The 27,756-nt window shown below is 40.0% G+C and overlaps 1 protein-coding gene across 3 annotated transcripts in view; it reads left to right on the top strand.

Moving 5' to 3' along the window:
* The window catches only part of PLD5 (phospholipase D family member 5), a 411,859-nt gene extending 399,260 nt beyond the window's left edge, over positions 1-12,599 (top strand). For all 3 annotated transcript variants that reach the window (XM_027611260.2, XM_027611261.2, XM_027611262.2), the window contains one exon: positions 5,903-12,599. In XM_027611260.2, coding sequence (XP_027467061.1) covers positions 5,903-6,159 — 257 coding nt within the window. In that variant the 3' untranslated portion in view covers positions 6,160-12,599. The remainder of the gene's footprint in view (positions 1-5,902) is intronic.
* The last annotated feature ends 15,157 nt before the right edge of the window (positions 12,600-27,756 follow it).

Genomic DNA, 27,756 nt, shown 5'->3' with positions numbered 1-27,756 from the left:
GATGTAAGAATTTGGATGTTCTCATGTTCATTTGCTTACGGAGGATAGAATGAAAGTAGCTTCTCTTTAAGTACGTGTCAAAAACAAACTCAAAATCATTTCATCAAAACTGGGAACTTTGGGCTCAATAATTGGGAAATACAGGGACAGATCAGGTTTCAGGCCCAGTTGGATTTAGGAACTCAGATCTGGATATTTTACCTGTGGTGTTTACTCAAAGCAAAGTGCCATGTGTACATGGAGCAGTTATATGGTGCCTATATCCAAAAGTTCTTTTAACGAATTAAATAAGTGTTTTGGAGTCACAAAAACCTCTGTTGGAATTCAAGCACTGACCCTATAAGCTGGAAGATGATGGAAAGTCATGTGATCTCTCTGAGCCTCTGTGTGCCTCTGTTTTCTTATCTGTAAAATAGGGATAAAAGTATCCACCCTTTGGTGGTGGTAGGAGGATTAAATGAGATAATATAGGAAAAGCTCCAAACATTGGCTCCCATCTGTCTCAATCCTTAGTAAATATGGATTCCTGGCTCTCTCTCCTCTTCTTCCCGTATAATACATTTTAAAAATAGACTTTTTTTTTTTAAAGCAGTTAGGTTCATAGCAAAACTGAAGGGAAAATACAGAATTCTCATATCCCTCTGCCCCCTCACACACGGACACACAACCTGCCCCACTATCAGCCCCCCAAAGTGGTACATTTGCTACAATTCGTGAACCTACGCTGATATTGATATATATTAGGGATTCACTCTTGATGTTACATTCTATGGGTCCTGACAATGTATACACCATTATGGTATCATAGTCATTTCACTGCCCTGCCAATCCTCTGTGCTCCTTCCCTCCCAGCCAACTCCAGGCAACCCACTGATCTTTTTACTGTCTCCATCGTTTGGGCTTTTTCAAGATATCACATAGTTGGAATCATATAGTGTCTATCCTTTTCAGATTGGCTTCTTTCACTTAGCGATACGCATTTAAGCTTCCTCTGTATCTTTGGATGGCTTGATAGCTCATTTCTTTTTAGCACTGAACAATATTCCACAGTCTGGATGGACCATGGTTTGTTCATCCATTCACCTTCAGGACATCTTGGTTGCTTCCAAGTTTTGGCAATTATGAATAAAGCTGCTATAATCATCCACATTCAGGTTTTTGTGTGGACTTATTTTCAACCCCCCTCGGGTAATAGCAAGGAGTGTGATTGCCCAATCTAATGGTAAGACTATGTTGAGTTTTGTGAGAAACTGCCAAACTGTCTTCCAAAGTAGCTCTATCATTTTGAATTCCCACAGCCGACTGAGAGTTCCTGTTGCTCCACATCATCGCCAGCATGTGGTGTTGTCAGTGTTCCAGATTTTGGCCATTCTGATAAGCGTGTAGTGGTATTGCATCATTGTTTTAATCTGCATTTCCCTGATAATATGATATGGAGCATCTCTTTATATGCTTATTTGCCATCTGAGTGTCTTGTTGGGTGAGGTGTCTTTGGCCCATTTTTTTCATCAGGCTTTTCATTTTCTTATTGTTGAGTTTTAAGAGTTCTTCGTGTATTTTGGATAACAGTCTTTTATCAGATGTGTCTTTTGCAAATATTTTCTCCCAGCCTGTGGCTTATCTCTTCATTCTCTTGACAGTGTCTTTCACAGAGAAAACATTTTAAATTGTAATGAAGTCCAGCTTCTCAGTGATTTCTTTCCTGGATTGTACCTTTGGTGTTGTGTCTAAAAAGTCATCACCAAACCCAAGTTCATATAGATTTTCTTATTTGTCACTTTCTAGGAGTTTTATAGTTTTGCATTTTACATTTTTCTGTGATCCATCTAGAGTTAATTTTTGTTAAAGGTGTAGGATCTGTGTCTAGATGCTCTTTTCTGCAGGTGGATGTCGTTACTCCAGCACCATTGTTGAGAAGACTAGTTTTGCCCCTTCACATTGCCTTTGCTTCTCTGTAAGGATCAGTTGACTATATTTACAAGGGCCTATTTCTGGCTCTCTGTTATAATGCATTTTTAAATGAGTTCATTTTACACACAGCATTTCTGGCAAAACATTAATTCCCTAGAGCGAGGCATAGTTCTTGTATAAAAATATTTAAAGAGCATCCAGAGGGAAAATTCATTGATAATTTAAATGATTATCAGCATGTTCTGGAAATCTCTTAAGTCATCAGTCAGACACCAGCTGAGAATGCTGAATTAAGAAAAATCCACACTAGACCTTGCATGGAATTATAGCTCATTAAATCTTCACAAGACTTAACAGAAGATTCCCCAAACAGTATCATCTCTCTAATTTTGAATTCTCTGGAGTATATTTGAATCTGGCTTGGCACATTTGTCCAGAAGATGATTCGAATTGTTTGAGGGCTGACAAGGGGGTGGTACGTTAATTGAAGGCACTGAGAAGACTCACTGAGGTACATATACCTTCCCAGTGAGCTTGTCTACACCGTGCCATGGTTCCTGGGGAGGGCCCTGTAGTTCTCCTGCCCACTGGGCCAACACATGCATTTGGGAAGCTGAGATGGCAGTCTCAGCACTGGGTGGAACAGTGTCCTTGTTGAGAAAACATTGAAGCAGGTACATGACTCTGAAGTTGAGCCAAACCTTGAGGAAGTGAAAAGTGGGAAAACATGATCACACTGGTGGAGGATTGCCTCTGCGGGCCTGAGAAAGCTGCCTAGTGTTGGAATTCTGGAGAAGAACCTAATTAAAACTTTGGAGAATCAAAGGTGCAGGATCTTGGCTCCATCCATTGTACTGAAGGGAAAAGCTGAATCTCCCAAAATAAGGCTCCAAAATCTTGTCACTTCTCTCCCCTTATCTTTCCGTCTCCTGATGCTGCCCCCAAAGCATATTTCCATCTCTGTGTCCTTCAGAGAGTGTGGTCCCCAGAGGAGAGTAGTTCAGTGTGGCCCGGTGCTCCAGCCCTGGTGGCTGATGCTGAAGTCTGCAGGGTGGGGAGGAGGGGGAAATGCACAGTGGGTACCATGCAGGCCTTTAGATTGTAGGTGACATGGAACAGAAGTTGAGTGTGGGCTGTGGGGTCAGACCTGGCTTTGAAACTCAGCTCTAATTTTTTTTCACTCCAGTCTTGGACAAATTACCTAACCTTTCTGTGACTTAATTTCCCCATCAGTACAATGGAGTAAGTATTATCACCTCATAGGATTGCAGTGAATATTGAATGAGATAATGTAATGAGATAATGAATTCACTCCCTGTCACTCAGCTGTGGGGACAAGACTTTAGTGTCTTCTCCACAAGTCCTCGAAAGGCATGCAAGAGCACAAGAGTCTTCTGTTTATGGGATGACTCAAAGATGCTGCCTGCCAGTGGGTTCCAAATAACTCTTAACCTGCAGTTTCTACTGATCCCCAGTTTAAGATGTTCAAGCCTGTATTTACCTGGCGCTGAGCATTGCACAAAGCCACTGCCTCTGAGCATGGCCATGTGTCTGAGAGCACGTGGTCAGAAACACAGCACTGGCAGAGACTCTAACGCAGTATCCTGAACCTTTGGTGGACGGGTCCCTCATTTATAGCGGTAAAATTCATCCAACGTTATGTCTGCCATGAAACCATCAGGGGTTAACAGGGTGATGTTTGGGGAGTGGCGGAAGACAGTAGGAGATAGAGGACAGAGAGAGAGAAGAGTTTGTTCTCTAGTGCTGATAATATTTGATTTAGGGACCCGGTATTAGGCCCTGAGGAATAAACTCAAGGAGTATAATGAGAGACAAGGAAACCACTTCCGCTATTCCAGGAAGTGCCAGATGGAAAGGGGAGTTGATATGTGGGGGGGCTCCAGAGAGTGGAGGACGGCCCACAGGAGGAGCGCTATGAAGGAACAGGTATCAGCTCTCTGTAGATATCTGTTCCTACACAAATGGCTGCAGGGCCTTGGGCCAAGGAGGCTCAGTGTCGTATTCAGCAAATATTCCTGCAGTGATGGCTGAAGACCCACTGAGGGCCTGGAAATCAAGCTCTATACTTAACACGCCTTCAGTTTTCTTTATGAAACCAGCTCTGTACTAAAGAGGAGCACAAAACTGGGAGCTGAGACCAGACCCGGGCTAGTGGTAATTCATGAAATCTTTTTTAGTGAGAACACTGCCTCGCTTATGGTATTATAGATAGTCCATGGAGACCTGGGTCCACCAATGATTAAATCTGTTCACCTCTTTGAGCCTCAGGCTTCTCATCTGTGGAGTGGGTGTAAATCCTACCAACTATGAGAGATAATGACAGATACAAATGCTAAGCCTAGTGCTTTGCTCATAGTAGGCACTTAGTAAAGGACAGTTTCTCTCCCCCCCCCACAAAGACCCTTAAATCCCAACTTCATCCCTAACTCTTCCCCACTCATGCTCCAAGATCCTGATCATATTTTTGTCCACATCCCTCTGCGGGTGTGGCTCTCTAACTTCCTAACTGATGTTTCTGTGTATCTCTCATTACTCAACAAAATGCTTTCCTGACTCATGCAGCCAGAGTTGGAAATCTTTTCCCTTGCCCTCATGGCATTGTACACACACATCTCTCTGTGTTATAATCATTGTGTTTCCTTCCTGAATGCCTTGAAGTCAGGAACCGTCATGCTCTGTTTTATATCATGGCCCCAGGTACCCACCTGGTAGACATTAGACACTCAGTAAATGTGCATTAAATGAAGGACAGAAAGATCAAAGAAATGAATGGAGTGGACCCTCTTGAGAAGAAAACTTTGTTCTCCCGCTAGAAACTTCTCCCCGATGGATGCCAAGATAAGAGATTTGTATGGGACTTTGGGGTAGTCTCTCCTTTTATCTTCTCTCAGCTTGAAGATGAACTACGCGTGAGTGACATAGATACTATTGGCCCCTGCTGGGACAGATTCCACCTGCTATGGGCTGAACCGTGTCCCCCAAAATTCATATGTTGGAAGTTCTAACTCCCAGTACCTCAGAACATGACCTAATTTGGAGTCAGGGTCCATAGAGAGGTCATCAAGTTAGAATGAGGTCATCGGGGTGAGCCCTGATCCAATTTGACTGGTGCCCTTACAAACAAGGGAAATTTGGACACAGAGACAGACATGCACAGAGGCAAGAGAATGTGAAGAGACACGGGGAGAAGCTGGGCATCTACAGGCCCACGGGAGCAGCCCGGAACAGATTCTTTGTCCCAACCCTGCCAACAGTTGATTTTGGACTTCTAGCCTCCAGAACTGAGACAATAGATTTCTCTTACTTAAGCCACCCAGTCTGTGGGCCTTTGTTACAGCAGCCTTAGCAAACTACTACACTACCCAACACCAAGCTGTGTGCTGGGGAGCCTAGAGCCTACTATCATAGCAACTGCCTTGATTCCTGGACCGACGAGCCAGATCCTGGAACCCGGAAATGATTTACCACCCAAGCAAGGAGAGGTTTATCTATTCAGATGGGAACTGATCCTCCTTCTCTGGCTTCAGCCTTTTCTTTGATGTGCACGCTTGTAAGCATTGTAATTCGAATCCCTCATTTGTACATATGGATCAGATGTTGTCTCTGTGAGAAGGTAGTAATTGTTCACAGGATTTTTAAGTGTATTCCTATGTATTTTAAATGTTGCTGTATTTAGTGTGTCTTGTGAATGTCAATAAGAAATAACAGTTACCAAAAAAACCCCAGCAGATTCCTTGTTTTGAGTTTCAAGTTGAGCAAAACTGAAGAAAATGCCAAAATAATATGCAAATATTAATATGCCATATGTAAGGCCTCTTGGAAATTTTTTTTTCCTGAGCTGTCAACACAATTCAATCTCCTTGTCATTTTTTTTTTAATAGAATCTGCTCGGTGTTTCATTAAATGGGGAATTAACGCCCCCCCGTAGATCTTAACTCGGCACCCCATTCTCTGCTTTGTTTGTTTGCAGGCAATTTTGACTGGGTAGGGAATGATTTTACCCAGAATGCTGGCACGGGCCTGGTTATCAACCAAGCAGATGTGAGGAACAACAGGAGCATCATCAAGCAGCTGAAGGATGTGTTTGAGAGGGACTGGTACTCACCCTACGCCAGGACCTTGCAGCCGACCAAACAGCCGAACTGCTCCAACCTGTTCAGACTCAAACCCCCCAGCAACCAAACTGCCACGTCCAGCACCAGCTCGAGGGACCCCGCCAGTGCATAACGTGAAGGAAAGAACTGACAGGACAGCTCATCTTTCCTACTTCTATATAAAGGACTTGAGGAGAGAAAAAAAAATTTAATATGTCTTTTTGTAGGGAAAAAGCACACTTCCACAAAAATATTCTCTGACCGCCATGTAATATCTTATCTAACAATATCTTAGCAGCGCGTACACAAAGTTTAGGACTTTTGTATTTGTTACTCCTGACAGAGAATGTCATTTCAGCTTGGAGGTTAGTTTTTACGTTTGCATACGGATTTTAAGACTTCCTAGTTTTAGAACTTTTTCTGCCGACCCACCTGGTCGGTTCTTACAAAGCTTAGCATGAGGTAAATGCTTTCACACTCTTCTGGGAGCTGCTTCTTAGAGAGGTGAGTGAGGCTTTCACCGCAGCCAAGGGACTGCTCAAGCCAAGTATTGACCCCATAAACTGTCTCCAAGACCCGTGCAGTCATCCAAGCATGAACAGCTGACATCTCATGCCAGCCTCTTGAAAACCACTCTTTCACCTCCTTGTTCATTTTCTTCGAATACCGTACCTTTCACTTGGTACCATTTTTTCCTCTTCTCGGAGAATGTTCTTGTTAGCATCAGCGTCCCCTCTGTTCACCTCCATGCTAGTTCCAAGTATGGCGATGTCTTTTGAAAATGTATGAATTCCCTCAGAATGGATGCCAAATGGGAATAGCAGTCTTTAATTTTCACCTTTCAACTGCCTTTTCCCCTCAAATTAATAATTTAAAACCACAGCCAGCAATATGTATCTTTTCTCTCAAGCTCAGAAAAATTAGGTAGCTACCTGCGAATACCCAGCAAGCAATTAGATCTGCATTATGAGAATAAAGTAGTTTTTCACATTTTTTTTAGCTTAGGGTATTATAAAGGAAAGCTCTCTCTGCATCTGTGGATTTTAATTTCTTTAGAATCATTCATTATGCTGTTAAGAGTATGCCAGCAAACCTTTATAGAGCTATTTAATATACCAAATGCTTTTCAGAGAAATGCAATTTAAATACTGTGCTTCACATATTTTACTAAGAAACAAAAATATTGGATTATTGTTCTATAATATCGTCGTGTGTTGCATTTTATATCTATACAATATATAACCCTATATTAATGGAGACCATTGCCACCCTAGAGACAGGCCTGGCCTCTTTAGAGCCCAGAGCAGGTGGCCACCAGGATGCCAGTCTCAAGGTCACTCCTGACCCCCTCGGGCCTGGAACAGAGTCCTGCACTCCTTGGCCTTGGGTTTCTATTGGTAATGTAGGGACAGTCATACTCACCTACCTCGCGTAGATGTTGTCATGGTAGGAAATATTTATAACTTGATTTGAAATCAAAAGAACCTATATAAATGCTAAGCATTGTGATGTATAATCTTTTTCTCGAACTAATCTTTGTGGTACCCTGAAACAATCAATACCGGGTTCTCGCAGAAAGCCTACAAGGGAAAACAGATCCACAGCCTCCAGTTGTAAATGTGGGTGGACACAGGAACTCAGAAACCATGCTGGAGATTGGGATTGTCATCATTTTGATGGAATATTTCGTTGGGTCACTTTGTCATAAGTAACATCCCTACAAAACGAGATGTGCTAGGGATCGTTCTTGAGGACCAGCACGTGTGTGTGTTTTCAGAGCAAGGAAAAGCAATCTTAATTCTTATCTTTTATATCTAGAGACTTGCTTTCTACTATGCCAGGCAGAGTGACGGAAGAAGATCTGAGTCTCATCCAGTGGGTTCCATTGGTGTAGAAGGGCTGTTGTTGGTCAGCTGTTGGTCATGTGACATAGCTTCTTTCTTGTTGCTTCCAAGGTAGGTGTTACTGGATGTATGACCCATCGGTGAAGACAGCCGGGAAAGATGGGGAGATTCTTAATGATATTCTTCACCGCCAGTGGCCAGGCCATAAGACTCTAAATATTTACCATATCCCCAGTCCTTATTTGAGTAGGGGAGCTATCCTGCCAATCATCTAGGTAAAGTAAAGGTGGTTTTGGAAATGATTTTAAAAAAGAAAGAAAACAAAAGAACAAGCAGGGTAGGCATGGAGACAAACAAACATCCCAAGTTCAATCCCAGGCAAAGAAGAGCAACCGGGGCTAGGTTCGAAAGGTTCGAAAGGGGATGTGAAGGGGAAAGACTATTGTCTCCTGAAGTGTGTGTCACAGCCGAGGGACAAGCGTTGGCTTGGCATCATGAGGCCCCTTTCACTGTCCCTCGCTGTCGCATGTGATAGAACTGTGTCCTTTATAAAATGATAGTCTTTGCCATTTTGCACTGAGCCCATCAGTAAGGTGGCATCAGGAACCGTGTCCCGGGACTTCGTGTCACCAGGAGACCAGCAGCAGCAGGGCCCTCCCTGGCCCAACGGTCACCTCCTCAGACAGGCCACTGACTTCAGGAGGCAACGCTGGCCTCCAGGCAGCCAGGAAAACAGCCCCTGCACAGAGAGGGTCTCAGGTCTCCTAAGAGAGCATTTAATTCGGCAGAACTTCCTTTTGCATTTGGATGCTTTATCTACCCCTCTAGGAGTGGCCTTCCTCTCTTACTGACTCTGTGTCTGTGCTAAATAGACAAACAACTTCCATCAAACACCCTACAAATTATTTCCCAAGAGGGAAAGAAGGCAAAGCAAAAACACTTTAATTCAAGACAATCTGACCATATCCTTGCCAGGAATTAGGAGCAAGAGGCTAACTGCTAATTTCCATTGTTTTTCTCCATAAATATTCCAGGAGTTATTTCCCAAAGGGGAATATGAAAAGGAATGCAAACACAATTCGAGACCATAGTTCAGATTTCTGTGTCACACACAACCTAGTGCCTTATTTATTCTCAAGCATTGATTTTAAATGGTGATTCACTCTAAGAGTATACTTCTGCTTCCCGTGGGGTCCATTTAGGCCTTCTGATGAGCCTTCCAGTCAAAAACGTGTGCGGGTCAACGGCTTTCGTGTAGCCTGCTCTCCTCCCGAGCCACACAGCACTGAGCACCCCCACATCAAGTCATTGACACACACTGTCAAACATCCACACTGTTGGCCTCCTCTGCACTGCCACAGGCCGCCGGCATTCTCTGCTAATTAAATCACAGCTTATCAAACCATCGGAGGGGAAATGCAACGTTATGGATGATATCCATGCTCTGTGAATGCCACACTTTGGGTACCTGAAAATGATAGAAGCGAGGCACACTGAAAATGTCCCCGCTGTCTTTAAAGGACCTCGTAAAGAGATGTTCATGGACTTCCACAGTCTCGTGGAACATAGCATGAAAACTAGCGTCTAAGAGTCAAAGCAGACTCAGTGAAGGAAACAAAAGAGCTGTGGAAAACGGAACAGGAGTGTAGCTCTGGGCTCTTTTTTCTATCCGGGCTGTCTCTGTGCTGTTTGTCTCACCACTGAACTGGTTCTTCGTGAGACGGGTCTGATCACAGTATTGGTTGATCTTACCCTTTGAAAACTGTGTTTTGTTACCGCAGTTCCTGGTTTGTTCAAAGTGCCTCGCTGAACCTGGGACCGACAGAAGCTCATTTCCCACCAGCCTGCAGCTATTCTCAAGTGACTTTGATTCACTCTGAGTTTTCTGTTTGTTTTTAGAAGTTTTATGGAACTAAATTCCAGGGGAAACACAAAATAAAGAGACTCTCAGAATTTCTTGATAAGATCAGACCCAGAGTCCGTCTGTCTCAGGAATTCTATCCCAGAATCTGCCTTTTTTCATATGTGTAATAACTTGTGTGAGTTTCTCTGTCCAGAATTCATTTCATTATCTTTAACATTTAAGGGGTGTGAAGAGCTGCCTTCACTTGCAAATGGACAGTTCTCTTCTGCAATGAGAGAATCTTTGCATTTGGTTATTCAGATGCAGTCCCTAATGAACAGCCCCATGTATTGTGGACAAATGTTCGAATCTTTGGATTTCTGTACTTGATGAACTGGTGCACTTTATTATAAGCCTTTTGAAGGGGAGATTCATATAATGTCCATTTGGCCTAAGGTAGGTTGGAAAAATGAATCCATATTCAGCATTTTCCCCTTTGCTGTGATTTAGCTTTTTCTTTTTCTTTTTCTTTTATATGCTGATAACCAAATAGCTGTTCATCATAAGCTGTTACCTTATCGATTTAAATTGCCAGAGGCTTTTTAATAGCCCCAAAGTCAACCCCAGTTCATTGCCTGCCTTTCCCGTTTGAGAGAATTCCCATCCAGTGGCTTAATTACGAAGATAGTGGTTTTTATGGTGACTAGAAAGGTATTCTTCAGAAGCTTCTAGAAATAGTAAAAACCGAAATTTCTTATTTTTGACCAGCAGCAATCTTGTACTTACAGAGTTCTAAAAAAGGTCACCATTCACTTCTGCTTCTTTTGGCCATTTGCTAAAAAGAAATGGGAGGTTTAATAGGCTATTCCACATTTTCTTCTGTTATGTTCAACTACTAAACTTCTGATTCTGTTACAAAGGATATCTTGGATTTTTAATGTTTCTTTATGTAAATAGGATAAAGTTGTACCTGGACATATCTATACTATTAACCTTGAGATCCCTAAATAAATCGGTGTGATAAAGGGCTGAATTTGGGGGCATCATTAAAATTCTCAAACCTTTCGTATAACCAAATGCTCAATATTTTCGCAAGTAAATATTATATGTTTTTTTTTCATTCTGTGAGATGAGGCATTTAGTTTTCTCCTCAGCTTCCAGATTGTACACTCTGGTCCAGTGACAGAAAAGGAATTTATGGATATAGGCTCAGCTGTCTCACACACTTACCCACCACACTATTCTTTCTAGGCTTCAACCCATAATCAAACACACCTGGTGCCTGCTTAACAGGCCCAAATTGAATCTCAGGTCTGGAGAATTCCTTGAAAGTCATCCAAAGCAACTACTCCAAATGCACAAATTCCCTTCCTATTTGGCCACTCAGAAGTTGAGGACCTACTCAAGCCAACACATCAGGAGTGGTTACTACAGTCCCTTTCACAAGATGCACACAGAGTACCGTCTTACTATATTTGCTAGAGTAACTTGGATTTGAGACAACATCTTACCTCTGAAAGAATGTACATGGTGGGTACCCTTTTTATACAGGTATGAAAGCTGAAAAGGCATACTTTTTTTAAAGCTATCATTTGAGAGTTTAACAAAGGCTTAATAAAGCCAACCTGATGAACCTGCAATAGTCAATTATAATTTGATTTTGTCAGCTGTTTCTGAATCCTGTAATTACATGTTTTAAAAAGAAATTGGCCTAACAATCTAATGAGAGACAATCATGTGCAAGGAGTCCAATTAAATCAAAGTAAGGGTGAAGATTATTTATGATTTATTTTTATTTCATAGAAAAATTAATAAGGAAAAAATTTCTCCTTTTACAAAATGGGTATCTGGTTATCAAACCCATTCCTTCTGGCCTCAGACATGTTGAAAAAGTGTTAATTCCTTTATGGACTCCACCGTCTTTCATGGGTGAAAGAAATCTTAAGAATGGTTGAGAAATACTGAACTCCTTGTAAGACACAAACATGGACAAACCTGGTTTCTAATTTAGAGTTTCCCCCACATAAGTATACAACAGATCTTGGGAGTATGACCTCAATTTCCAATATTAAAAATACTGAAATTATCTGTGACTTTCCAGTATTATGGAGGAAGAGGATCTTTAAAGACAACTCAGAAAATATGAGCCAACAACATGTGATTCAGAGCTCAATCTACAATTCCACTTCCTTTTGCTTAAAAATGGAGATGATCAACTGCTTTAGAAAGAACATGTTATTAAAGCCAACATTCTCCCCCCCAAAAATGTAGTAAGAGCTGGAAACACCATGGTTTCAGGGAAGTTATGGCATTGATAGAGCACTTTGAAAATCCTCCATAAGAAAGCTTACCTGTCCCCAGCAGTAAAGCTGTGTGTTATTATGCATATTTCCTGGGTGGATCTGTAGTTTTCCTAGAGTCCTGGAGAGACCACATCCATAGCTTCTACATGAGCAGAACCATGTTCCTGTCACATGAACACTCCACACTGGCCACAGCCAACTGCACCATGACTAAAAGAAATTCAGTTATGGGCTGTGGGGTGGCGTAGGAAGAGAGAGGAACCCAGCAGTGCTGTTCTTGTTGGATGGCACGTGGCCCCACCATCCAGAGCCCTCCTTTATGAGCCCTCTGAATATGAGATAGAGAAAGGAAATGGGCAGCAGCAAGAGCAGACAAAATAGAGAGGAGCAAAGTCACTTTAATGGTACCACCTTAGAGCAGTAACATACCCAGAGGTGAGATACCCAGAGTTCTTGTTGACTCACCATGTCTGCTTTTTATGTTGCTGTAGTAATGATTGATCCCTGAACAATGAGGCTGGACTCTGTGGTTACTGGTTTGCTTTCTTATCTTTCGTACTTTCTTGTGTATTGATTGATACAAATAAACTCACAATAATTGAGATAACCTGACTGTGCGTCTGTTCCTTGCCATCCAGAGGGGCCTAACACACTTCCGAAAGTTACAGCTATCCCCAGGAGACTATCCTGAGAAAATAAACAGAAGCACTGTAGTAACCATGTCTTGATTAGACGCAGACCCACATTGGTGATCTCCACAGTGAATCACCTGGATCCACTCTGCAAGTGTGAACATCAGATCGTTTGTTGCCAAATATCCTGGACTCATCAAGATAAACTGGAAGCACTGAGGACACAGATGAAAATTCATTTGGGAGATGGCTACTCCATAGACACAGAGACTGTTCAAGCTGGAAGAAAGATGAGGACTCCTAAAGCCCAAATCCATCTTTTTTTTAATTATCTGAGGAAAATGAGGCATACAACATACACTGAGTTAAGTAGAGGCAGATGTGTTATAAATTTAGAAATTGTTTTTAAATACATATTCTGATTGACTTAATAAATGCAAAAATTGCTAATAATATGCTGAATATTTGGAGCAAGTGGGTAGTTTATAGGGATTTATGGAAGATGGAAGTCACACTGTCCCTAAGCAGTCTGACGAGGGAAGACAGGTCTTCATGTCACCATGAGAGGGATCGGAGGGAGTGGGGCAGAGTCAAGGCATACTTAGCCTGGTGTCTCTCCTTACTGAAATTGGGTAGGGATTAGAAATATCAGAAGAAGGTCAAAGGGTTTTGTGTTCTGTTTCACAGGTAACCCCCTTGTAGACGCTCATTCAAAAGTGAAAAGAATGCCATAAAAACTACCATTTATGGGTTGAAAACAAAGTTCTTATTTTGAAGTTTGTCACTCAGCCAGTCAGTTTGTGGTCATGTGTATGAAAAGGATGTGTGAGGTAGATCATTTACGTCTAAGGTCTGCTGACAGTAAAATCTTGCTAATTTAATATTTTCATGTAATTAGGGTAGCCTAATCATGTCATGTCACAGTGCGATGCTTGGTTGTATGTGTCAATCTGGGTGGGTGATAGTTCCCAGGTATTCAGTAAACATTAACCTAGGAGTTGTTGGGAAGATATTTTGTAGATGTGATTAAAGACAATCATCAGTTTAAGTAAGCGGGATTGTTTTAGATAATCTAACTGGGCCTGATGCAGTCAGGTGGAGGGCCACAGGAGCAGAACTAAAAGCATCCTGACAAGGAAGAAATTCCACCTCTGGACTGTAGCACCAGCTCCTGCCTGGGTTCCTGACTGTCTGCCAGCCCCACAAAGGAGAAGCCAGTCCTTTCCAATAAATCACTCTCTCTCTCTCTCCCCCTTCACCCTAATATGTGTGTCTGTGCACTACTTGTTCTATTTTCATGGTAGAACCCTGACTGACAAACATAGTAATAAGCAATCCCAAAATCTTAGTGGCTTAAAACTGCAAGGTTTTTTTTTATTCATATTTTTCTTTTTTTTATTAAGTTAAATTAGCCAACATATAGTATAGTGGTCAATGATTCGTTAGTTGATATAACACATTTTTTGAGTATAGTTGACACACAATGTTACATTAGTTTCAGACATAGTGATTTGACAAGTTTATATGTTATGCTATGTTCACCACAAGTGTAACTACCATCTGTCCCTTTACATCTATCACCTTACACCCGTCAGAATGGTTAAAATCAAGAAGACAAGAAAGAACAAGCTTTGGTAAGAATGTGGAGGAAAAAAACCCTTGTGCACTGTTGGTGGGAATGTAAACTGGTGCAGCCACTGTGGAAAACGGTATGGAGGTTCCTCAAAAAATTAAAAATAGAAAAACCATATGACCCAATAATTCCACTATTGGGTATTTGCCCAGGGAAAACAAAAACACTAACTTGAAAAGATATATACACCCCTATGTTTATTGCAACAATATTTACAATAGCCAAGACATGGAAGCAACCCAAGTATTCATCAGTAGATGAATGGATAAGGAAAATGTGGCATATATACATGATGGAATATTATGCAGCCATAAAAAAGGATGAAATCGTGCCATTTGAGACAACATGGATGGACCTAGAGTGTATCATGCTAAGTGAAATAAGTCAGACTGAGAAAGACAAATACCATATGATTCCACAAGGTTTATATTTTGTTCACACTGCATGTACTTCATGGGTCAGTGGGGATAGTCTTCTCATCGTGGCCACTCAGAGATCCAAGCTGACAGAGCCAGTATTGCTGTCACCATGCCAGAGGGGAAGGAGATTGCTGGAGGGTCTTACATCAGCAAGCAATCAAACTCTGGCCAGGAAGTAACACATAACCTTTTGCTCACAATATATCAGCCACAACTAGTCACATGATTCACCCAGCCTAATGCTAAGAAATTCAATCCTATGAGCATTTTTGAAATGGTGGAGAATACAAAATATTTAATGAATGGTATGAATGACTAACATAATTAGAAAAATACAAACTTACCAATGAGCTTTTCATTTACAGTTGAGGACAAATTTATGAAGATAAAAAGTAAAGAATGCTTAAGAATATAAAGAATATGGACTCCCTGCTCAGTGGGGAGTCTGCTTCTCCCTCTCCCTCTGCTCCTCCCCCTGCTTGTGTTCTCTATCTCTCACTTGCTCACTCTCAAATATATAAATAAATAAAATATTTTTTAAAAAAAAGAATATAAAGAATATAAGAATTCTAGGATCAGAATGATTCTTTAAGAAAGGATGAATGGAAACAATACAGTATACCTTAACCTTTGGTGTTGATAACCACTAAAAAAAAAAAATCAAAAAACAAACAAACAAACAAAAAACACAGTCTTAAAATTTGAGTCAGAGATGTCACCCAGCTGACTTAATGCTTAGACAAAGGCAAAGATAATCATGGACATAAGGGGCTCAAATTGCTTTCTTTAATGTGGTCGTGTGTTCTAGTTATCTGTTTAGGTGAACTTCATTGTCTGCCAACATCTAAAATAACAGGTAAATAAGAGCACAACTAAAGAAAAGCATGTTCTCAGCTGAGCTTTGTGTGTCTGAATTTTCTGACACAAGGAGCCTCAGTCTGTCTTTGAATTTCATGTGCTCATCTCTTGATGTGTGTGTGGTAGCTCCCTTTACTGTGCAAGCTTACTGCTCACTAATCTTTGTCTCATTTTCTTCATGAAATAAAACCATCTATTTTTTAAATATGTGTTTCCCTCCTCTTTTAAACAAATAATGTACTCCTAACATATATTACCAATTTCTTTTAAAATTGTATCTCAGGAAGCAAAGGGTCTTTCAGCAGGATGTCATATATCCCCTAAAAACTTATACTCTACTCCCATTCATCTGGGTTTTAAGAATTAAAAATACAATGAAGTATTTGTTTTATGTGTGAAATAACATGGGAGAACTATTTGATGTAACTAACATTTCTTGAGCACCAATTCTCTGCATTTCTGCGTTTGGTGCTGTGGAACAGAAAATGAATGTTCTTCCTCAACAGAGCTTACAATCCAGTATGGAAAGCAAACCCAAGGGAGGCAAGATGGCAGGGACCTCGTTTCATCTGGTCCCTTGAATTTAGCTAGATATCTATCAAATCACTCTGAACACCTATGAATTCAACCTGAGATGTAAGAAAAGAATTGCTCGAATTCTACAAACAGAAAAGCGACCAGTTTTTGCAAGGTGTGAGGTGCAGAGAAGTGAATCAGAAGGGATATATCAGAAGACAAACGGTGTTGGGGGGAGGGGGCCTCTGTAAGCTGGCACCAGAAAGTGATATAGTGGCAGAGCACAAAATTGGAACTTTTAGAAGTCTGCTCCAGTGAGAGACGTTCCTGCCTGAAAGGTGCTCAGGTAACGAAATGGGGCAGAATCCTAGGTGGGACAGTGTGGTCTCAGGATCCCCAGGAAAGAATGGGGGTGCTGAGCCCACAGAGTTCCCAAGCATTGGACCAGGGAAACTGGCTACAGTCAATGAGCCCAGCAGTGGGCTCTCAGCTCGATTTGCCATAAACCATAAACCGCAGCATGATTGGGTGACCACTCTCCACGTGGGGGCCCTGCAACAGGCAGAAATTTGGCAACACTCCTCTTTCCCCTGGGGAGGGGGAACATGGGTGCACACTGCAGGAGTCTGCAGCGTTTGGTGCACACGAAAATGAAGACTGCTTTTCCCTGAGGGTTTACGGAAGCGAGGGGGCTGCGATCTTTCAGCTGTGGGGCTAGAGATTGGATCACAGCCATTTTTATGTTCATCCTCTAAAGCAGTGGGAAAGGCTTCAGGGAACAAAAGCCACATAGAGCAACCCGAAGCAGCTTAGAGTGAGCCTGGCCCCCTGGCGAGGGATGGTGCAACTCTGCCCAGGCAAAGACATCTGAGAATTAGTGCAACAGGCCCCTCCCCCAGGAGACCAGCAAGAACATCAGGTGAATACCAAGTTTACAGAGCACACAGAACTGCAAAAACTCTAGCACTAGGGAAAAATATTATATAAGATTTGAGAATTCAAGGTTTTTTTCTCATGATTCTTCTTTCAGTTTAAAATTTTCATTTTCTTTTTTCTTTTTTTCCTTTTCAACTAGTTTCTTATTTTATCAACTCTGTTTTTAAGTCTTTTTTAACTTTCACTTTTAGATTTACATTTTATAGATATATTCTTCATTTTTTTGCATCCTTTCACTGTATTTAATTTCATTTTTGTATATATATATAAGTTTTGCTTTCTTTAAAATTTTGGGATTTACTTCTAACAGACCAAAATACACATAGGACCAAGTGGATCTCCCTGTTCTGTCCACCTGGGAGATTATATTCTCTCCTTTTCCTCTTTTTTCCTTTTTCTTTCTTTTCTTTTTTTTTTTTTTCTTTTTTTTTTTTTTTGGTTTCTGACCTCTTTGGATTTGTCTAGTGTGTATTTCACTGTGTTGTGGTTGATATTTTTTATTTTGTTCTCTCATTCATCCATTCTTCTCTGGGCAAAATGACTAAAAGGAGGAATTCACACCAAAAGAGAGAACCAAAAGTAATATTCTCTGCTATGAATTTAATCTATATGGATATAAGTAAAATGTCAGAGCTGGAATTCAGGATTAAGATTATAAAGTTACTAGCTGGGCTTGAAAAATGCCTGAAAGACACTAGAGAATCTCAGTGCAGAAATAAAATCTAACTGGGCTGAAATTAAAAATGTTCAACTGAGATGCAGTCTAAAATGGATGCTCTAATGCTAGGGTAAATGAGGAAGAAGAGAGAGACAGTGACATAGAAGACAAGATGATGGAAAGGAAGGAAGCTGAGGAAAGGAGAGGAAAAACAACTAGTGGACCATGAGGAGAGGCTTCAAGAAATCAGCGATACCATACAGTGAAACAATATTAGAATTATTGGGGTCCCTGAGGAAGAAGAAAGAGAGAGAGGAACAGAAGGTATATTTGAGCAAATCATAGCTGAGAATTTCTCTAATCTGGAGAAGGAAACAGACATTCAAGTCCAGGAGGTAGAAGGAACCCCCCCAAATCAATAAAAATAGATCAACACCCTGACATATAATAGTGAAGCTAACAAATTTCAGATATAAAGAGAAAATCCTGAAAGCCACTTGAGACAAGAACTCCTTAACCTACAATGGTAGAAACATTAGACTGACAGCAGACCTATCCACAGAGACCTGGCAAGCCAGAAAGGGCTGGCAGGATATATTCAGGGTACTAAATGAGAAAAACATGCAGCCAAGAATACTTTACGCAGCAAGGAGAGATAAAGTGCTTCCTGGACAAACAGAAACTAAAAGAATTTGTGATCACTAAAGCATCCCTGCAAGAAATATTAAGGGGATCCTGTAAGCCAAGAGAGAACTTTAAAGTAGCATAGACCAGAAAGAAACAGAGACAATATACAGAAACAGGGACCTCTACTGGTAATACAATGGCACTAAATTCATATCTTTCAATACTTACTCTGAATGTAAATGGGCTAAATGCTCTATTCAAAAGACACAGGGTATCAGACTGAATTAAAAAGCAAGACCCATCCATATGCTGTCTACAAGATACTCATTTTAGACCTAAAGACACCTCCAGGTTGAAAGTGAGGAGGTAGAGAACAATTTATCATGCTAATGGACATCAAAAGAAAGCTAGGGTAGCAATCCTCATATCAGACAAATTAGATTTTAAAGACTGTAGTAAGGGATGAAGAGGAACTATATCGTACTTAAGGGTCTATACAACAAGAAGATCTAACAATTATAAATATTTATGCTCTTAACTTGGGAATATCCAATTATATAAACCAATTAATAACCAAATTAAAGAAACACATTGATAATAATACAATAATGGTAGGGGACCTCAACACCCCACTCAAAGCAATGGACAGATCTTGTAAGCAGAAGATCAACAAGGAAGCAAGGGCTTTGAATGACACACTGGACCAGATGGACTTCACAGATATATACAGAGCATTCCATCCTAAATCAACAGAATACACATTCTTCTTGAGTGCACATGGAACATTCTCCAGAATAGATCACATCCTGGGTCACAAATCAGGTCTCAACCAGTACCAAAAGATTGGGATTATTCCTTGCATATTTTCAGACCACAATGCTTTGAAATGAACTCAATCACAAGAGGAAATTCTCAAACACTTGGAAGTTAAAGAACATCCTACAAAAGAATGAATGGGTCAACCAGGAAATTAAGAATTTTAAAAATCCATGGAAACAAATGAAAATGCAAACACAACTGTTCAAAACCTATGGGATACTACAAAGGCAGTCCTGAGAGGGAAGTACATAGCCATCCAAGCCTGTCTGAAAAAATTAGAAAAATCCCAAATGCACAAGCTAACCTTACACCTAAAGGACCTGGAAAAAGAACAACAAATAAAACCTAAACCAAGGAGGAGAAGAGAAATAATAAAGATTAGAGCAGAAATCAATGAAACAGAAACCAGAAGAACAGAACAGGTCAATGAAACTAGAAGCTGGTTCTTTGAAAGAATTAATAAGATCAATAAACCCCTAGCCAGACTTATCAAAAAGAAAACAGATAGGACCCAAATTAATAAAATCATGAATAAAAGAGGAGAGATCACGACCAACATCAAGGAAATATAAACAATTTTAAGAACATATTATAAGCAACTATATGCCAGCAAATTAGGCAATCTGGAAGAAATGGATGCATTCCTGGAAACTTATAAACTACCAAAACTGAAACAGGAAGAAATAGAAAACCTGAACAGATCCATAACCAGCAAGGAAATTGAATCAGTAATCAAAAATCTCCCAAAAACAAGAGCCCAGGGCCAGATGGCTTCCCAGGGGAATTCTACCAAACATTTAAAGAACTAATACCTATTCTTCTGAAGCTGTTTCAAAAAATAGAAATGGAAGGAAACTTCCAAACTCTTTCTATGAGGCAAGCATTACCTTGATCCCAAAACCAGACAAATATCCCACCAAAAAAGGAGAATACAGATGAATATCCCTGATGAACATGGATGCCAAAATTCTCACCAAGATACTAGCCAATAGGATCCAACAGTACCTTAAAAGGATTATTCACCACAACCAAGTGGGATTTATTCCTGGGCTGCAAGGGTGGTTCAACATTTGCAAATCAATCAATGTGATACAACACATTAATAAAAGAAAGGACAAGAACCATATGATCCTCTCAATTGATGCAGAAAAAGCATTTGATAAAATACAGCATCGTTTCTTGATTAAAACTCTCCACAATGTAGGGATAGAGGGGACATACCTCAATATCATAAAAGCCATCTATGAACAGCCCACAGAGAATATCATTCTCAATGGGGAAAAACTGAGAACTTCTCCCCTAAGACCAGGAACACGACCGGGATGTCCACTCTCACCACATAGTACTAGAAGTCCTAGCCTCAGCAATCAGACAACAAAAAGAAATAAAAGGCATCCAAATTGGCAAAGAAAAAGCCAAACTCTCTCTTCGCAGATGACGTGATACTTTATGTGGAAAACCCAAAAGACTCCACCCCAAAGTTGCTAGAACTCACACAGGAATTCAGCAATGTGGCAGGTTATAAAATCAATGCACAGAAATCAGTTGCATTTCTACACACTAACAATGAAACAGAAAAAAGAGAAATTAAGGAATCTATCCATTTTACAATTACACCAAAAACCATAAGATACCTAGGAATAAACCTAACCAAAGAGGTAAAGGATCTGTACTCTAAAAAGTACTGGACACTTATGAAAAAAATTGAGGAAGACACAAAGAAATGGAGAAACATTCCATGCTCAGGGATTGGAAGAATAAATATTATTTAAATGTCTATGCTACCCAGAGCAATGTACACATTCAATGCAATCCCTATCAAAATACCATCAAATTTTTTCACAGAGCTGGAACAAATAAGCCTAAAATTTGTATAAAACCAGAAAAGACCACAAATAGCCAGAGGAATGTTGAAAAAGAAAACCAAAGCTGGTGGCACCACAATGCTGGACTTCAAGTTATATTACAAAGGTATAATCATCAAGACAGTATGGTACTGGTGCAAAAACAGACACATAGATCAATGGAACAGAATAGAGAGCCCAGAAATTGACCCTCAACTCTCTGGTCAACTAATCTTCAACAAAGCAGGAAAGAATATCCAATGGAAAAAGGGCAGGCTCTTCAATAAATGGTGCTATGAAAATTGGACAGCCACATGTAGAATGAAATTGGACCATTTTCTTACACCATACACAAAGATAAACTCAAAGTGGATGAAAGACCTCAATGTGAGACAGGAATCCATCAAAATCCTAGAGGAGAATAGAGGCAGCAACCTCTTCAACCTTGGCCGCAACAACTTCTTGCTAGACACATCTCCAAAGGCAAGGGAAACAAAAGCAAAAGTGAACTATTGGGACTTCATCAAGATAAAAAGTTTCTGCACAGCACAAGAAACAGTCAACAAAACCAAAAGACAACCTACGGAGTGGAAGAAGATATTTGCAAATGACATATCTAATAAGGGGCTGGTATCCAAGAGCTATAAAGAACTTATCAAACTCAACACCCAGAAAACAAAGAATTCAGTCAAGAAATGGGCAGAAAATATGAACAAACATTTCTCCAAAGAAGAAGTGCTCCACATCCCTTGGTATAAGGGAAATACAAATCAAAACCACAATGAGCTACCACCTCACACCAGTCAGAATGGTTAAAATTAACAAGACAGGAAACAACAGATGTTGGTGAGGATGCAGAGAAAGGGGAACCCTCTTAGGCTCTTAGTGGGAATGCAAGCTGGTGCAGCCACTCTGGAAAACAATATAGAGATTCCTCAAAAAGTTGAAAACAGAGCTACCCTATGACCCAGCAATTGCACTACTGGGTAGTTACCCCAAAGATACAAATGTAGTAATCAGAAGGGGCACTTGCATCCCAGTTTTTACAGCAGCAATGTCCACAATAGCCAAACTGTGGAAGGAACCGAGATGTCCGTCAACAGATGAATGGACAAAGAAGATGTGGTATGTATATACAATGGAATATTACTCAGCCATCAGAAAGGATGAATACTTAGCATTTACATTGATGTGGATGGAACTGGAGGATATGATGCTGAGTGAAATAAGTCATTCAGAGAAAGACAGTTATCATATGGTTTCACTCATGCGGAATATAAGAAACAGTGCAGAGGATTATAGGGGAAGGGAGAGAAAACTGAATGGGAAGTCATCAGAGAGGGAGAAAAAGCATCAGAGAGTCTTAAGTATAGGAAACAAACTGAGGGTTGCTGGAGGGGAAGTGGGTGGGGGTATGGGGTAATTGGGTGATGGGCACTAAGGAGGGCACATGATGTGATGAGTACTGGGTGTTATACACAACTGATAAGTTACTGAACACTATATCAGTAACTAATGTTGTACTATATTTGTCTAATTGAATCTAAATTTTAAAAAAAGAAAGCAATTCCAAACATGGGACCACTCCAGTTGGAGCAAATAATTCTTTAACATTTGCCTTCCACAGTGCTCTGGCCCATATCATCATTAGAAGTGTAGTTAAAAACACTCCAATCCAGAGAAATATTTCTATTTCCCAGAGTCCCAGTAAAGGATGAACTGGAAACAGCCCAGCCCTGTCAAGGAGGCTTCCAGTGGTCTCTGTCTCTGAAGTCAGATGATTTGGGATTGTTACTACTTCTAGCTTAGCCACCTTAATTTTCAAAACCAATGAAAGATATGAACCTATAGATTAAAAAATTTTATGAACCCCAAACAAGATGAATACAAAGAAAACCACTCCTAGGCACATCATAGTAAAATAGCTAACTACCAACAACAATGAAATTAGATCTTTTAAAAATACATGTTACCCAATGTCCATATATGGTGAGCGCTGTGAATTGTGTAAGACTGATGAATCACAGACATGTACCCTGAAACAAATAATACATTATATGTTAATTTAAAAAAAAACTTGTAAAGGGATTTTAAGTGAATATATTTAAAGAAGATGTGGTCCATATATACAATGGAATATTACTCAGCCATCAGAAAGGATGAATACCCAACTTTTACATCAACATGGAGGGGACTGGAGGAGATTATGCTAAGTGAAATAAGTCAAGCAGAGAAAGTCAATTATCGTATGGTTTCACTTATTTGTGGAACATAAGGAATAGCGTGGAGGACATTAGGAGAAGGAAGGGGGAAATGAAGGGGGGAAAATCGGAGGGGGAGACGAACCATGACTGAGAAACAAACTGAGGGTTTTAAAGGGGAGGGGTTGGGAGGATGTGTTAGCCCAGTGATGGGTATTGAGGGCACATACTGCATGGAGCACTGGGTGTTATACAAAAACAATGAATTGTGGATCACCACATCAAAAACTAATGATGTATTGTATGGTGACTAACATAACATAATAAAATTAAATTAAAAAAATCAAAAAATAAAATGAATAAATGAACATATTCAAGATATTGTAGTTATTAATGGGACTAATTTCATAAGACATCAATTAAAATAAATATTTTCAGCAAAAAAAAAAAAATACATGTTACCTTCAAAGAAGTAACAGTATAAATGATGGCTGAGTTCTCACCAAACAACAGAACTCAGCAGACAGTGAAATGAGTAATAACTTTAGAGGGCTGGAATAGCTTCCCCCCTAGAATTCTTTACACAGTAAATATATTCTCAAAGGATGATGATGAAGTCAAATAATTTTCAGGCAAAGAAAACTGAAGGTTCTGTCACCCACCAAAAGAAACACTAAAGGTTCTTCCTCATGCAGAAGGCAGTCAACCCAGATAGAAGCTCTGAGACATGAGAAGAATGAAAATTAACAGAAAAAGTTAATATGTGGGCACATTTAGACAAATTTGAACTGTGTAAATAAACACGTATTTCTTATGGCAACATGAGCTGGTGGGCATGGGGAAGTGAGAAGTAAATGGAGTTCAGTTGTTCTAAAGGGCCTTGTATTGTCCAGGAAAGAATGAAGGCATTTATTTATTTCAGAGTTTAGTAAACCAAGAATGGACATTATAATCTATAGGGTAATCATTAAATGAGTAACAAAATGATATGTAGCCAACAAGCTAGTAAATGGGAGAAAACAGATTAAAAAATAATTCACTAGAAGGCAAGAATAGAGAGACAAAGGAACACAGAAGAGTCCAGACAAATAGAAACCAATGATAAAAAGATAGATTAAACCAAATTTATTCATAATGACTTCAATTTAATTTTTTTCATTCTTTAATCCCCATCCCCCACTGACCTCCCCTCTGGTAGCCATCAGTTTGTTTTCTATAGTTAAGAGTCTGTTTCTTGTTTGCCCCCCTCTCCTTTTTTTTCTTTGCTCATTTATTTTGTTTCTTAAATTCCACATACGAGTGAAATCATATGGTATTTGTCTTTCTTTGACTTATTTTACTCAGCATTATACTCTCTAGGTGGAGCTAGATGGCAACATTTCATTCTTTTTTATGGCTGAATAATATTCCATTGTGTATGCATACCACTTCTTTATCCATTCATCTATCAATGGACACTTGGGCTGCTCCCATATTTTGGCTATTGTGAATAATACTACTATAAATGTAGGGATGCATGTATCCCTTCAAGTTACTGGTTTTGTATTCTTTGGGTAAATACCCAGTAGTGTGCTTCCTGGTAGTTGTATTTTTAATTTTTTGAGAAACCTCCATACTGTTTTCCACAGTGTCTGCACCAGTTTGCATTCCCACCAACAGTACACGAGGGTTCCCCGTTTTCTGCATCCTTGCCAACACCTGTTGTTTCTTGTGTTGTTGATTTTAGCCATTCTGACAGGTGTGAGGTGATATTTCATTGTGGTTTTGATTTGCATTTCCCTGATGATGAGTGATGTTGAGAATCTTTTCATGTGTTTGTTGGCCAACTGTATGTCTTCTTTGGAAAAATGTCTGTTCATGTCATCTGCCCATTTTTTAATTGGATTATTTGGTTTTTGGGTGTTGTCTTTTATAAGTTCTTTATATATTTTGGATACTAACCCTTTATCAGATATGTCATTTGCAAGTATCTTCTCCCACTGAGTATGATTGTTTTCTTCACTGTGCAGAAGCTTTTGATTTTGATGTAGTTCCAATAGTTTATTTTTGCTTTTGTTTCCCTTGCCTCAGGGGAACTATCTAGAAAGAAGTTGTTATGGTCAATGTCAGAGAAATTGTTGCCTGTGTTCTCTTCTAGGATTATTATGATTTCAGGTCTCACATTTAGGTTTTTAATCTATTTTGAATTTATTTTTGTGAATGGTGTAAAACTGTGGTCCAGTTTCATTCTTTTGCAGATAGCTGTCCAGTTTCCCAACACCATCTGTTGAAAAAACTGTCTTTTTCCCATGGGATATTCTTTCCTGCTTTGTGAAAGATTAATTGACCATATAATTGTGGGTTTATTTCTGGTTTTTCTATTCTGTTCCATTGATCTATGTGTCTGTTTTTGTGCCAGCACCATACTGATTTGATTACCATGGCTTTGTAATATAACTTGAAGTCTAGAATTGTGATGCCTCCTGCTTTGCTTTTCTTTTTCAAGATTGCTTTGGCTATCCAAGGTCTTTTGAGATTCCATACAAATTTTAGGATTGTTTGTCCTAGTTCTGTGGAAAATGCTGTGGTATTAGGATAGGGATTACATTAAATGTGTGGATTGCTTTAGGTAATACAGACATTTTCACAATATTTGTTCTTCCAATCCACAAACGTGAAATGTCTTTCCATTTCTTTGTGGCATCTTCAATTTCTTTAATCAGTGTTTTACAGTTTTCAGAGTACAGGTCTTTCACCATCTTGGTTAAGTTTATTCCTAAGTATATTAATATTCTTCTTGCTTCAGTTTTGGTAGGTGATATGTTTCTAGGAATTTATTCTTAGAGGTTGTCTAATTTGTTGGCATGTAGTTTTTCATAATATTCTCTTTTTTTTTAATTTTTTATTGTTATGTTAATCACCATATATTACATCATTAGTTTTTGATGCAGTGTTCCATGATTCATTGTTTGTTCATAACACCCAGTGCTCCATGCAGAACGTGCCCTCCTCAATACCCATCACCAGGCTAACCCATCCCCCTACCCCCCTCCCCTCTAGAACTCTCAGTTTGTTTTTCGGAGTCCATCATCTCTCATGGTTCGTCTCCCCCTCTGACATACTCCCCTTTTCTTCCTCTCCTGTTATCTTCTTCTTTTTCTTTTTTCTTAAAATATGTTGCGTTATTTGTTTCAGAAGTACAGATCTGTGATTCAACAGTCTTGCACAATTCACAGCGCTCACCGTAGCACATACCCTCCCCAATGTCTATCAACCAACCACCCCATCCCTCCCACCCCCAACCATTCCAGTAACACTCAGTTTGTTTCCTGAGATTAAGAATTCCTCATATCAGTGAGGTCATGTGATACATGTCTTTCTCTGATTGACTTATTTCACTCAGCATAACACCCTCCAGTTCCATCCACGTCGTTACAAATGGCAAGATCTCATTCCTTTTGATGGCTGCATAATATTCCATTGTGTATATATACCACCTCTTCTTTATCCATTCATCTGTCGATGGGCATCTTGGCTCTTTCCACAGTTTGGCTATTGTGGACATTGCTGCTATAAACATTGGGGTACACGTACCCCTTCGGGTCCCTACATTTGTATCTTTGTGGTAAATACCCAGTAGTGCAAGTGCTGGATCGAACGGTAGCTCTAATTTCAACTGTTTGAGGAACCTCCATACTGTTTTCCAGAGGGGTTGCACCAGCTTGCATTCCCACCAACAGTGTAGGAGGGTTCCCCTTTCTCCACATCCCCGCCAACATCTGTCGTTCCCTGACTTGTTAATTTTAGCCATTCTGACGGGTGTGAGGTGGTATCTCATTGAAGTTTTGATTTGGATTTCCCTGATGCCGAGCGACGTTGAGCACTTTTTCATGTGCCTGTTGGCCATTTGGATGTCTTCTTTGGAGAAATGTCTGTTCATGTCTTCTGCCCATTTCTTGATTGGATTATTTGTTCTTTGGGTGTTGAGTTTGATAAGTTCTTTATAGATTTTGGATACTAGCCCTTTATCTGATATGTCATTTGCAAATATCTTCTCCCATTCTGTCGGTTGTCTTTTGGTTTTGTGGACTGTTTCTTTTGCTGTGCAAAAGCTTTTTATCTTGATGAAATCCCAATAGTTCATTTTTGCCCTGGCTTCCCGTGCCTTTGGCGATGTTTCTAGGAAGAAGTTGCTGCGGCTAAGGTCGAAAAGGTTGCTACCTGTGTTCTCCTTTAGGATTTTGATGGACTCCTGTCTCACGTTTAGGTCTTTCAACCATTTGGAGTCTATTTTTGTGTGTGGTGTAAGGAAATGGTCCAGTTTCATTCTTCTGCATGTGGCTGTCCAATTTTCCCAACACCATTTGTTGAAGAGACTGTCTCTTTTCCATTGGACATTCTTTCCTGCTTTGTCAAAGATGAGTTGACCATAGAGTTGAGGGTCCATTTCTGGGCTCTCGATTCTGTTCCATTGACCGATGTGTCTGTTTTTGTGCCAGTACCATACTGTCTTGAGGATGACAGCTTTGTAATAGAGCTGGAAGTCCGGAATTGGATGCCGCCAGCTTTGCTTTTCTTTTTCAGTATTCCTCTGGCTATTCTGGGTCTCTTCTGGTTC

Source organism: Zalophus californianus, chromosome 10 (assembly GCF_009762305.2).
Source record: "Zalophus californianus isolate mZalCal1 chromosome 10, mZalCal1.pri.v2, whole genome shotgun sequence".
Classification (NCBI taxonomy): Eukaryota; Metazoa; Chordata; class Mammalia; order Carnivora; family Otariidae; genus Zalophus; species Zalophus californianus.
The sequence above is the reverse complement of the archived record's forward strand: the minus strand, read 5'-3'. Positions and strand labels throughout refer to the sequence as shown.